The following is an 11,123-nucleotide window of genomic DNA, read 5'->3' as shown; positions in this document are numbered from 1 at the left end:
TAGGGATGTCAGCGTGGGGCCTGTGCATGTAAGGGAAGAGCAAAATAGCTTTAACAAGATCCACCACACAGAATGGGCAGGGAATATCTCCCTATTACTAAACCTGCCATAGCTTTAAGAGACACTGTGACAGTCTGTATCCCTACATTCACCCTTTTTACAAAACTATAATAGATTTTGTACAAAGTGTGCCTTGTGAGCTACCATTTGAAAACCCATAATTTGCTGATCATTATTGTCCTGGTAAAATATTTGTGGCAACATTGTATGTAAAGTTATAATATTCTACTCTATAACATTACTGAGACATGTTCCAAATTTAAAAAAGCAGGCACAAACCAGTTCCTCAAAGACAAAAGGCAAACTGACACCTCAGCCAGGTGTCAACAAAATCAAATGAACTATCATCTGGTTAAGTGGCCATTCTTTGGCAGGAAAAAGGGTATGAGTGAGAAATCTACATTTTTGGCAAAGAAACAGCTGGAGGTTCCTATCCCCACAGATCTTCTGTCTCCTGAACCTCAGCTGGAAATGATTTTCCAAGAAGAAGAGCACTATAAGAAAGGGGAACAGATGCCCCCAAACACTCCTCCCTTTCCCTCTGCCCATGGCATCAACAACACCTGAGGGACAAGGAAATTAACACTGAACTGGGGGAGGGGTCCTGAGCTGAAAGGATTCCAGCCAGTAAGACTGCTATAGCATGTGGTGTCAGAAACCTTTGCTTTGAATTCATTTAGCTTGTTAAATTAGATATTCTTTGCATTTTACCTTTTATTTTCTTTGTAACCAATTCTAACTCTTATGCGTCATTACTTGTAATCACTTAAAATCTATCTTTCGGTAGTTAATAAACTTGTTTTATTGTTTTAGCTAAACCAATGTGTTTGGATTGAAATGTTTGGGAAACTTCATTTGGGATAACAGGATTTGTGCATATCATTTTCTATTAATGAAATGACGGACTTTATATGAGCTTGCATTGTCCAGGAAGGTGCTGGACAGCACAAGACACACAGTTCTGGGGGAAAGTCTGGGACTGGGCGTTGGCTGGAGTTGCCCTGTAGTGTAATTCATGGATGGCTGGCTAATGGTTATAGCACTCATACAAAAACGCTGGGAGTGATTTACATGCTGGAGGCTGTGCGTGAGCAACAGAGGTACATTAACATTTACTGGGGCCCTGGGCACAAAGAACATTTGGGCCTCACACACCCCAGGGGTCCAGGGGGTGCCAGAATTGGAGAGAGGTAAGGGGGGCCATGCCCACCCACTTTTTAACATGGGCATAATAGCCTCAGGCAAGCGCAGCACAGAAGTGGCAGGGGAGCCCCTGCTTCTCATCTTTCCCCGAGGCCATGGCCCCGGCCAGGCCAGAAGCTGGAGCCGGGCTGTGGTAAGAGCCACCTAGGGAGCCTGGGCCTCAGTGGGGAGCCTCGGCCCCTACAGCTGCCCTGGGTGGTGCACCCCAGGGGGCGGGGACATGGGCCGGGGGCTGCTTTTGGGCATCCTGACCCCCTGATTAGGTGTAGAGTCCGGGACTCCCCACAGTGGCTTGGGCTCCCTGGGTGGCTCTTACTACAGCCTGGCTCTGGCTCCTGGCCTGGCTGGGGACAGGGCCCCAGGGGAAGAGGAGTAGTAGGGCAGGACCACAGTTCCAGTGCTGATGGCCCGTCACTTCTACACAGGTTCTGGCACTCCTGTGGGGGCCCCCAAATTGGCCAGGGGCAGTGGGCACGAGGCCTATGGGCCTGTGAGTTAATCCATCACTGGTGTGCAGACTAGGAATGGTTGCTCTCACAGTGAAGCAGTGTAAAAGGTTGGAAAATTGAGGGGACGCAGCTGTCCATCAGTCCAGATTGTACCCAGGGTAATGTCACAGCCACTTCTGACGTACAGCTGCTAAGGACAATCCAACTGATTCCTGTTTCCATTAGCAAAGCCTCCCCTCTTGTAACTCATGTTTCCCTTTAAGTGGTCCAGGAGTGACCTAGCTCTGCGCCGTAACTCTTTGCCTCTGTGGTGGGTTTTAGCTTGGTATGCTCACAGCCTAGATATCAAAGGACAGGAACATTACTGGTTTCCACTGCAGAAAGGTGACTTTTTTTCAGCCTAAAATAAGACATGCTTGCAAAGTGTCAGCAAGAGGCAACCACAGCTCAGTTTGTGGCAGGAAAAAGCCTTAACAGGGGTCTAGCAAGGGAAGAGGAGTTTTTCTGCACCTTTAAAAAAAAGTACTGATTGCGTCTCAAAATTTCCGTCTCTGCTCACACCCACCATGACGCCCCTTTCATTGGGTGTAGGAAGTGAGCTGACCATTGCAAGATATATAAAAGCTCAGTGAAAGGGGCTCCGATTATCATTTTCTCCTCTGGTATTCCAAGGAAGCCATCAACAATGAAACTCCACGCAACAGACATCCTGGTCATTTTCTGGCTCGGCCTTTTTGCTGTGAGCACCGTGAGAGGTAAGTGTTTAACTCTTCAGGAACTTGGTAATAGCCATACTATATCAGCCCCGTGGTCCATCCAACCCAGTGCCCTGTCTCGGGCAGTGACCAGTACCCGATATGTAGGAGGAAGGAGTGAGAAAACTAATAGTGAACAGTTGTGGAATAACTTGCCCATAGGAGAAGTTTCTTCCTAACCCCTATCAACTGGTGGTTGGTTTATGCCCAAGAGGATATATATCCTTTGAGCTTAACTAAAGCATCGATGAATGCTCTTATTATCCATAATAAATGTCTAAACCTTTTTTGATCTTACTGATATATTGTGGTAATGAGTTTCACAGGTTGATTATGCATTTTATAAAAAGCATGTCTTTCAGGCAATTTCAAGGATGTTGCCTTTTAATTTTGTTGGTTGTGCCCTTCTTCTAATGTTATGAAATCGGAGAGCTCCCAATTCATTTTCTACAGTCTGTTCATTATTGTATATACCTTTGTCTTATTATAGTTGGGTTCAAAAAAGAACTGGATAAGTTCATGGAGGATGGGTAGAGCCCTGCAAATCTGTGGATATTCGTATCTGCGGGTGCAGATATCTGTGGATCATTTTTGTGGATCGGATACAGATACAAATTTTGTATCTGCACAGGGCTCTACGGATAGGTCCATCAATGGCTATTAGCCAACATTGTCAGGGACTCAATCCCATGCTTGGGGCAACCCAAAACTTCTGACTACCGAAAGCTGGGAGTGGAAGATGGGGTGGATCACTCCATAATTGTGCTATTCTGTACTCTCTTCCTGAAGCTCTGGTATGGCCCTCTGTCAGAGACTGGATACTGGGCAAGATGGACCATGGTCTGACCCAGGATGGCAACTCTTATATTTATCATGTCACTTCTTATTTGTCTCCTCTCTTATCTATATAGTCCTGGTCTTTTTAGTCTCTCCCTGTATGGAAATCTTCCCAAGACTCTAGTAATTTTCATTGACTTTCTGTGAAATCCTTGTGTATTTGTGCTAAATCCTTTTTGAGGTGGGGTGGCTAGAAGTGAAGACAGCATTCAAGACTACATCACACCATTCACTGATACAATGAAATCATGATATTTTTAGTCTTATTTGCTATTTCTTTCTTAATAAGGTTTACACACTTGTTTTGTTTTTATGAGCACAGCTTCATATTGGTCTTTTAAATTAACTGTCCACAGTGACACTTAGATCTTTTTCCTATTAATCATGAACAATTAATACACCACGACACTTGTAATAGACCACACTTGTTGCAAAAGCTCATCCGCACACACACAAGCACATATACAAATACACATAAACAGATGCATGCAACAAGAACAAAAAAACCACATGCACAACCACAGTCATACCCAGTTCAGACAGAACCACAAGAATACACAATGATGAATATAAAAAAAGTACCTTCACAAAATTCCACAAACCCCAAACACAAAATAATCTGCACTAGACATCCAGAGGGCTCATCCCTGTAGTATGTCTTTGTTGTTGCTGTTCCAACCCTGTGTCCCTGGCAGGATAATTTGCTATAAAATGTAGTTGAAACTTTCTGTAGAAGGACCGTGCATATCAGGCAATATATGGGGAGATAGGGCAGAGATCAAAAGTCTCAGGTGGTAGCCCCTTTAGAAGTGATTCTGTGGATGTGAGCAATTGGGCAGAAGATATGGAACTTTCCAAAGGCAGATGAATAGGAAGGGGGAGGAAAGAGGCAAACTGAAGTATTTGATTTTTTTTTCACGGTAGTTAATTGTCCTCCAAGTGGGTTTGATTTTTAAAAATTTTTTGGTTAAAGGGAACAGAGGGAGACAAAGATTTTGCTGGGAAGGAGAGTAAGAGCCCCAGGGAATGGAGGGGAAGGCAGCAGCAGCAAAGTGGGGAGAGAAATGAAGTGAAGAGGAAAACAGAAGGCAGCAGGAGGCAGAAGAAAAGAATGGAGTCACATAAGTATGTGGGAGGCGGAGAGGAAAGCGGAGAGGGATGTGAGCAGCATAAAAGGGATCAGAAAGGGCAGTGATAAGAAATGGGCAGAGAGGGGAGTTATAGGCACACATCTTTGCACCATAAAAGTGGATATCTACTCAGACCTCTTCCAAACCGCTTAGAGAAGCTCTGCTTGTATAGGGAATATTCTTTGAGCCAGGTGTGAGAGGGTGGAAATAATCCCACATGGGCAGGCAGTAAATCCACTGGCTACATTTGAGGATTGTAATTCAGAGTTCCCAAATTCTAATCCCACTCTGCTTCTTACACCTACTTTTTCAAAAGTGGGCACTTTTGCTGGTTGCCTGGGTTTTTGGGTGCTTCCATGACTTTCTGGGTAATCCACACCTCTGAAAATCAGGCCCAGGATGTCTCAAATTGGATACCCTAAATCAGAGTGCCCCAGTTTCTTCACCTCTAAAACAGGGATGATAATATTGATCTTCCTTTGTAAAGTATGTTGAGATTCTACCAGGAAAGGTGCTACGCAAGCACCAACTCTTAGTATTATTACATGGACACACCTGGTTGAAGCATGTGATACCCTTCTATTTCCGAGTGACGCTGTTTGACAGGCACACACTTGCTCACATTCCCACTTTTAATTAACGTATCGCATATTCATCCAGAACCTCACATCCCAAAAGATCCCCAAATGCTTTAGATACTTTATGTACACAGATCGCTTCAACTGAAATGAAGCTGTCTCTGGGAACCCAGCAGCTCTTTGATAGCGAAGCACTGCTACATGAATGGACCCAATTGAAAGTGCAGAGGCAATTTAGGAAGGCAGAATGTAATTACTATCCACACTGGAATTTGGCCAAGACATTTACTCTTACAATTGCCTTGGCTTTTTAATGATCTCAGATGATCAGGAGTTTGGTTGTATAGCTCCTATGTAAGAAGCATACTTAGGAAATGGATCCCAGTACATACATCTATAGATATTTCAATTGTAATTTAACATGCAATAATTTCCACTTAGTGTAAAGAATGACTGTTCATTTAGCATTAGCTTACCATCTATTTTTTTCCCCTGTAGGAAGTGTTGCAAGTCAAATCGCGCCCAAAAGCGCCTGTGTAGACCTGTCCACGCAGAAGCTGGACATCAGACGACTTGTTAAATATGAGACGCAGCACATACCAGTAAAAGCTGTGATGTAAGTATCTGGACCACTCTTCAAACTAATCTAGAGACACACGCTGCTGCTATCAGGAGAGAAAGGGCAGGGGTAGAACTGAATCACAGCAAGCATGAGGGTCGTCAATCTGACCAAAACATACTACTGAAGAGCATTCTTTCATTTCTAGCAGGTAGTAACTGTTAGTGGATGAACCTCAAAAGGTCTGGAGGATTTGTGCTGTTCAGAGGAGCATCCACAATTTTGATTGAACAGACAAACCTTTTTGATCAAGAAATTAGGAGGAAATCTCACAAAGAACAAGAGCTGTTTCGAGTGGCATGCTGGGGAATAGCAAACGGTGCTGTCAATGGGCAATGAGGTGCATTGCGCTGAGCTGTGTGAAGGAAACGTACAGAACAGCGAAGTGTGATTATCCCTCCTTCTAGAGGATGTGACCGGTCCTTCAATCTCATGAGCATCTATTTAATTTTGGTTCTTGTGGGATAAATAAAGGGCCAACTCAATATGCCAGGTGCTTAGCTCTTTTGAAATTTCTGGCTATACAGTATATGCCTATGTACGTTTATGAATACACTATATATATAAACACACACACACGCCATGTATGTAGAGTTGATGTCCATACCATACAGCAGAACCAGCTCATTGCTGGCTTTGTGACTCTTTAGTGATGCAACTATCCCAAATGCCTGCAGACAAAACCTTTGTACCACACCACATAGGCCATAGAATAGAAATATGCACACAAGACCTTGGTTTGGAGAGAAGAATTTTAATGGCAGCCTGGCTTTCCTTTTCTTCCCCTGCAGGTTCATCACCAAACGAGGCATCAAGATCTGCGTGGAGCCTGATCTCAAATGGGTGCAGGATGCCATAAAATTCCTGGATAAAGGACCTGTCCGCAGAAGACCCAACAACAAGCCCGTGTCCAAACCCAAGCCCAAGCCCAAGCCCAGAGGCAATTAACTAAATGGATGCACCAGCCCAATCCTCAGCAACTGCTTGTACTTCTTCTAGTTGTTAATTGGAAATAAAATCTCTGAACTAACATGGGCACATCAGAATCCATTCATCATTAGGGCAGAGCTGACTGAGAATCATTCCATTTATAGCTGGACTTTTCCGCACTGTTTTCAGGTTTATTTTCTGAAATGTTCATTAATAATTATTTATTACTGTGTGTAGGCACCCCCCCTTCCCCCCTCCACCTGGATGAACTTTTATAGTTACAAAGGACAAGGATGTGGGTGAAACTACTTCATAGAGGGTTTGATACAGGTGAAGGAGGTTGGTGTCAGACACTGGGGCTGGACTTTAAAAAGAGTCTGGATAATTTTATGGTAATTAATAACTATATAAGCTATAAGTAAACAACCTGTATGCTCCAGGGCATCATCTGATAACTCCAAGATTCAGGAGGGAATTAGCTAGATGTATTGGGTCTAATTCTCCTCCCACTTTGCAACAATGCAAATTCATTGGGACAGGTCCTCTCCCAGTATAAGTGATGATCAGTCTAGAGTGTAACTTGATGCAGATTTACACCCGTGGAGGATCTAGCTCACTGACTTCTGTGAAGTTACTCCTTATTTACACTGGTATGAGATGGATCTGAATCAGTTGCTTTATTTTTTCCTTTGCATTCCTCTGAAGCATCATGTGTAAGCCGTGGCTGGAGGTAGGAGACCGCGCTTGATGCCAATCCTATGTACCAATCTCTTATTCTCCAGGTAGTGGAGAGCCATGTCCAAGGGGCTTTACATTTTAGAAATGAATGGATTCTAATAACTGTGGTGTCTCTGTTTTTCTGTAAATTAATAAAATTCTTGCAAATCTATGGTCAAATGGTATGTGTGTCTGCTTGTATGTGACCCGCATGGAGATCACACAGTGGGGGTATGGAGGTTATAGCACAAATCCATGATTTTATTGTCAGCCTAGGAGAAATAACTTTTCCAGAAACATCTGCTGCCACCTTCAATAGCTAACAGTAGATAGATGGAATTTGCATCCAAGCTTTCATTTACTGTGTATCCCTATATTGTATAGATGAGTTCACATCACTCCAGCCCTTCAATTCGCTCTTCTAGTTAACACTGCAAGAAGTATTCCTCCCCAGCCTCTCATTCTGTGTCACTGTTCTCAAACTCGGGGAAGGAATGTGTTCAGGGAGGTGGGGTGAGAAGCTTTCGGGGAAAAAAGTATTGTGGACGTTTTACCCACAGCAATACGCCACCCTTACTTCTGTCGCTGCTCTCTTACCATCCAGTTCTGAAGGCAGAGTCGAGAGTGGGTGGCTGCTGGCTGGGTGCCCAGCTCTGAAGGCAGCGCCACTGCCAGCAGCAGCAGAGAAGTAAGGGTGGGAATACCATACCATGCCACCCTTATTTCTCCACTGATGCTGGTAGTAGCACTGACTTCAGAACTGGTTTGATAGTCTGTACTCCCATATTCACACTTTTTACAAGACTATGATATGTTTTCTACAAAGTATGCCTGGTGAGGTATCATTTGAAAAACTCATAATCTGTGGAACATTATTGTCATGTTGAAATATGTGTGGCAACATTGTATGTAAAGATATAAGCTTCCATTGCATGGTACTACTGAGACATGTTACAATTCTGAGGAACACCCACACACCAGATCCTCACAGATGGAAAGGCTATCGAACACCCTAGCCAGGTTTCAATGAGATCAAGTGGACCAGCACCTGGTTAAGTGGCCATTCTTTGGAAGGAAGAAGGGTGTGAGTGAGAAATATACATCTTGGCAAAGGAACAGCTGGAGGTTCCCATCCCAACAAACTTGCTGTTGCCTGAACCCCAGCTCGAGATCACTCTCAAAGAGGAGAAAAAGGTATAAGAATAGATAACGAACACCCCAAGTTACTCCTCCCTTTCTCTTTGCTCACGGCATCAACAACACCTGAAGCAACACTGAACTAAGGGAGGGATCCTGGCTACAAGCAAGACTGCAAAAGCATGTGGTGAAAGAGATATTTTGTTTTGAATCCACTTAGCTTGTTAAGTTAGATGTTAGTTGCATTTTACCTTTTATTTTCTTTGTAACCAATTCTGACTTTTATGCCTCATTACTTGTAATCACTTAAAATCTATCTCTCTGTAATTAATAAAACATGTTTTATTATTTTATCTAAACTAGTCTGTTTGGATTGCAGTGTTTGGGAAACTACATTTGAGATAACGGGATTTATGCATATCATTTTCTATTAATGAAATGACGGACTTTTTATGAGCTTGTATTGTCCAGGTGGGTGCTGGGCAGTACAAGACATACATTTCTGAGGGGGAAGTCTGGGACTGGGAATTTGCTGGTGTTGCTCTGCAATGTAATTCAAGAGTGGCTGGCTATAGCACTCATACAGTATAGCTGGGAGTGATTTACATGCTGGAGTCTATGCGTGAGCAGGCCAGGAGGGGTTGTTCTCAGAGTGAAGCAGTGTAAAAGGCACCCCAGGTTGGAGAGTTGAGGAGACATAGCTGTCCTACAGTCCAGCTTGTACCCTAAGTTATGTGACAGCTGGGCGGCCAGAGAGTGGCGGCTGCTGGCTGCCCAGCTCCGCCAGCAGCAGTGGAGAAGCAAGGGTGGCATATTGTGCAATCAAATAAGTTTGAGAACCACTGGCCCAGAAGAGAAAAGAGAACTGCAATAGCTCTTAACTGTCCCAGACAGCAGGCCTGAAAGGGAGGCCACTAACCAGAAATGGAGGAGAGGGCTGAACATCTTTATGCAATACTGCCCTTAGAGCCAAATTTGTCTATTTTGCTTCCACTGTACAAAGCTGTGTCTGCCTTCTCATCTAAAGCTGCCATTTTGAGCATACTAGAAAAATTGCTGCTGCAACAAGCTGTGGTAATAAAAACATTGTAGGCCGAGTGAACTGCTGAGAGAGGAAGATTCAGGCTGCCGGGCCGACTGCAGCACAGAGCATTTATGCTCCAGGAGTGCCCTGCATTTAGCATCCGATATGCAGCATCAGCTCTCACGGCTCATGTGCATCCCAGGGCAGAATTTGCTATCAACATGCTTCTTATCGGTCAGATACCTTTACTCTCATTGAATAGTACATTGTACAGCATTATAATTAGCCTCATTGAAGTCAATGTAAAAATTTGTAATTGAGGGTGCCACAGTTTGGTGCTACACTAATTAGTTTGTCCTATGTATTGTGACAGACCCAGACCAGTGGGGTACAAGAGTCTGGTAGAGGGCAAATATACTGGTCACTGGATGAGTAGTTTTCTGTTCCCTGAGTGACCAGAGCAGGGGCTGCACTAGAGTAATCAGGAACCTGCTAGAACCAGTTAAGGCAGGCAGGCTAATTAGAACACCTGGAGCCAATTAAGAAGCTGCTAGAATCAATTAAGGCAGGCTAATCTGGGCACCTGGGTTTTAAAAGGAGCTCACTTCAGTTTGTGGTGTGAGTGTGAGGAGCTGGGAGCAAGAGGTGCAAGGAGCTGAGAGGGTGAGCGTGAGCGTGTGCTGCTGGAGGACTGAGGAGTACAAGTGTTATCAGACACCAAGAGGAAGGTCCTGAGGTGAGAATAAGGAAGGTGTTTGGAGGTGGCCATGGGGAAGTAGCCCAGGGAGCTGTAGCTGTCATGCAGCTGTTACAGGAGGCACTATAGACAGCTGCAGTCCACAGGGCCCTGGGCTGGAACCCGGAGTAGAGGGTGGGCCTGGGTTCCCCCCAAACCTCCCAATTGACCTGGACTGTGGGCTCTTCCAGAGGGGAAGGTCGCTGGGCTGTTCCCCAACCCACATGGTGAATCTCTGAGGCAAGAAAATCCGCCAATAAGCGCAGGACCCACCAAGATAGAGGAAGAACTTTGTCATAGTATATATGATTATTTTACATATGTGCCCACTATTAATAGTTAATACACTTAATTATTAACACTGATTAATTATTAGTGATTAGTATCTAATTAATAATTAGACATAATCAATATATACTGTTTATCATTCACTATAACAGCGATAGTGAGAATCAAGTACTATGTGAGGTTCCTAGTCCACGTCAGCTCTTCACAGCATGTCTATAATCCTCCAAGATTGGCCTGCTTGACCTTCACCATTGTTTAATGAAGCACTGCTTACACCAGTCCTTATGCTGCCTCTAGATCTTTCCACATAGGCAGTTGCAAATGATTTCCACCTCTGTTGCCATGCGCACCCTAGTGGTTCATAATGAATAACTACTTTGCCCTGTTTTGGCACTTCCGAGGCTCTCAAAGAGCTTTATAAAGATAAGAATGATCATTGTCATTTTATAAAAGGGACCCTGCAACACATGGCGATTAAGAGCTGGCTTGGAGCATTACACTGCCCCACAAGGACACCAGGGAGGGAATAGCAACTCTGAAAGAGACATTTTGCTCCTGGTTCCCCCTTGCTCTTGTGGGGAGATAGCTTGCTTCTGATCTGTGACAGCAGCAGATGAATTCTCCCTCCAGGCCAGCTCAGCACTGCTCTGCCAGCTGATG

The 11,123-nt window shown here is 44.2% G+C and overlaps 1 protein-coding gene across 1 annotated transcript; it reads left to right on the top strand.

Annotated features, from left to right (window-relative positions):
- Positions 1 to 2,323: 2,323 nt before the first annotated feature.
- Positions 2,324 to 8,702, top strand: LOC117887273 (monocyte chemotactic protein 1B-like). Its single transcript, XM_034789684.1, has 3 exons — positions 2,324 to 2,467; positions 5,511 to 5,628; positions 6,423 to 8,702. The coding sequence occupies exons 1-3, from the start codon at positions 2,398 to 2,400 to the stop codon at positions 6,577 to 6,579; spliced, it is 345 nt and encodes a 114-aa protein (XP_034645575.1). The 5' UTR covers positions 2,324 to 2,397; the 3' UTR covers positions 6,580 to 8,702.
- The last annotated feature ends 2,421 nt before the right edge of the window (positions 8,703 to 11,123 follow it).

The sequence above is a fragment of the Trachemys scripta genome, chromosome 1 (assembly GCF_013100865.1).
Source record: "Trachemys scripta elegans isolate TJP31775 chromosome 1, CAS_Tse_1.0, whole genome shotgun sequence".
Lineage (NCBI taxonomy): Eukaryota > Metazoa > Chordata > Testudines > Emydidae > Trachemys > Trachemys scripta.
The sequence above is the reverse complement of the archived record's forward strand: the minus strand, read 5'-3'. Positions and strand labels throughout refer to the sequence as shown.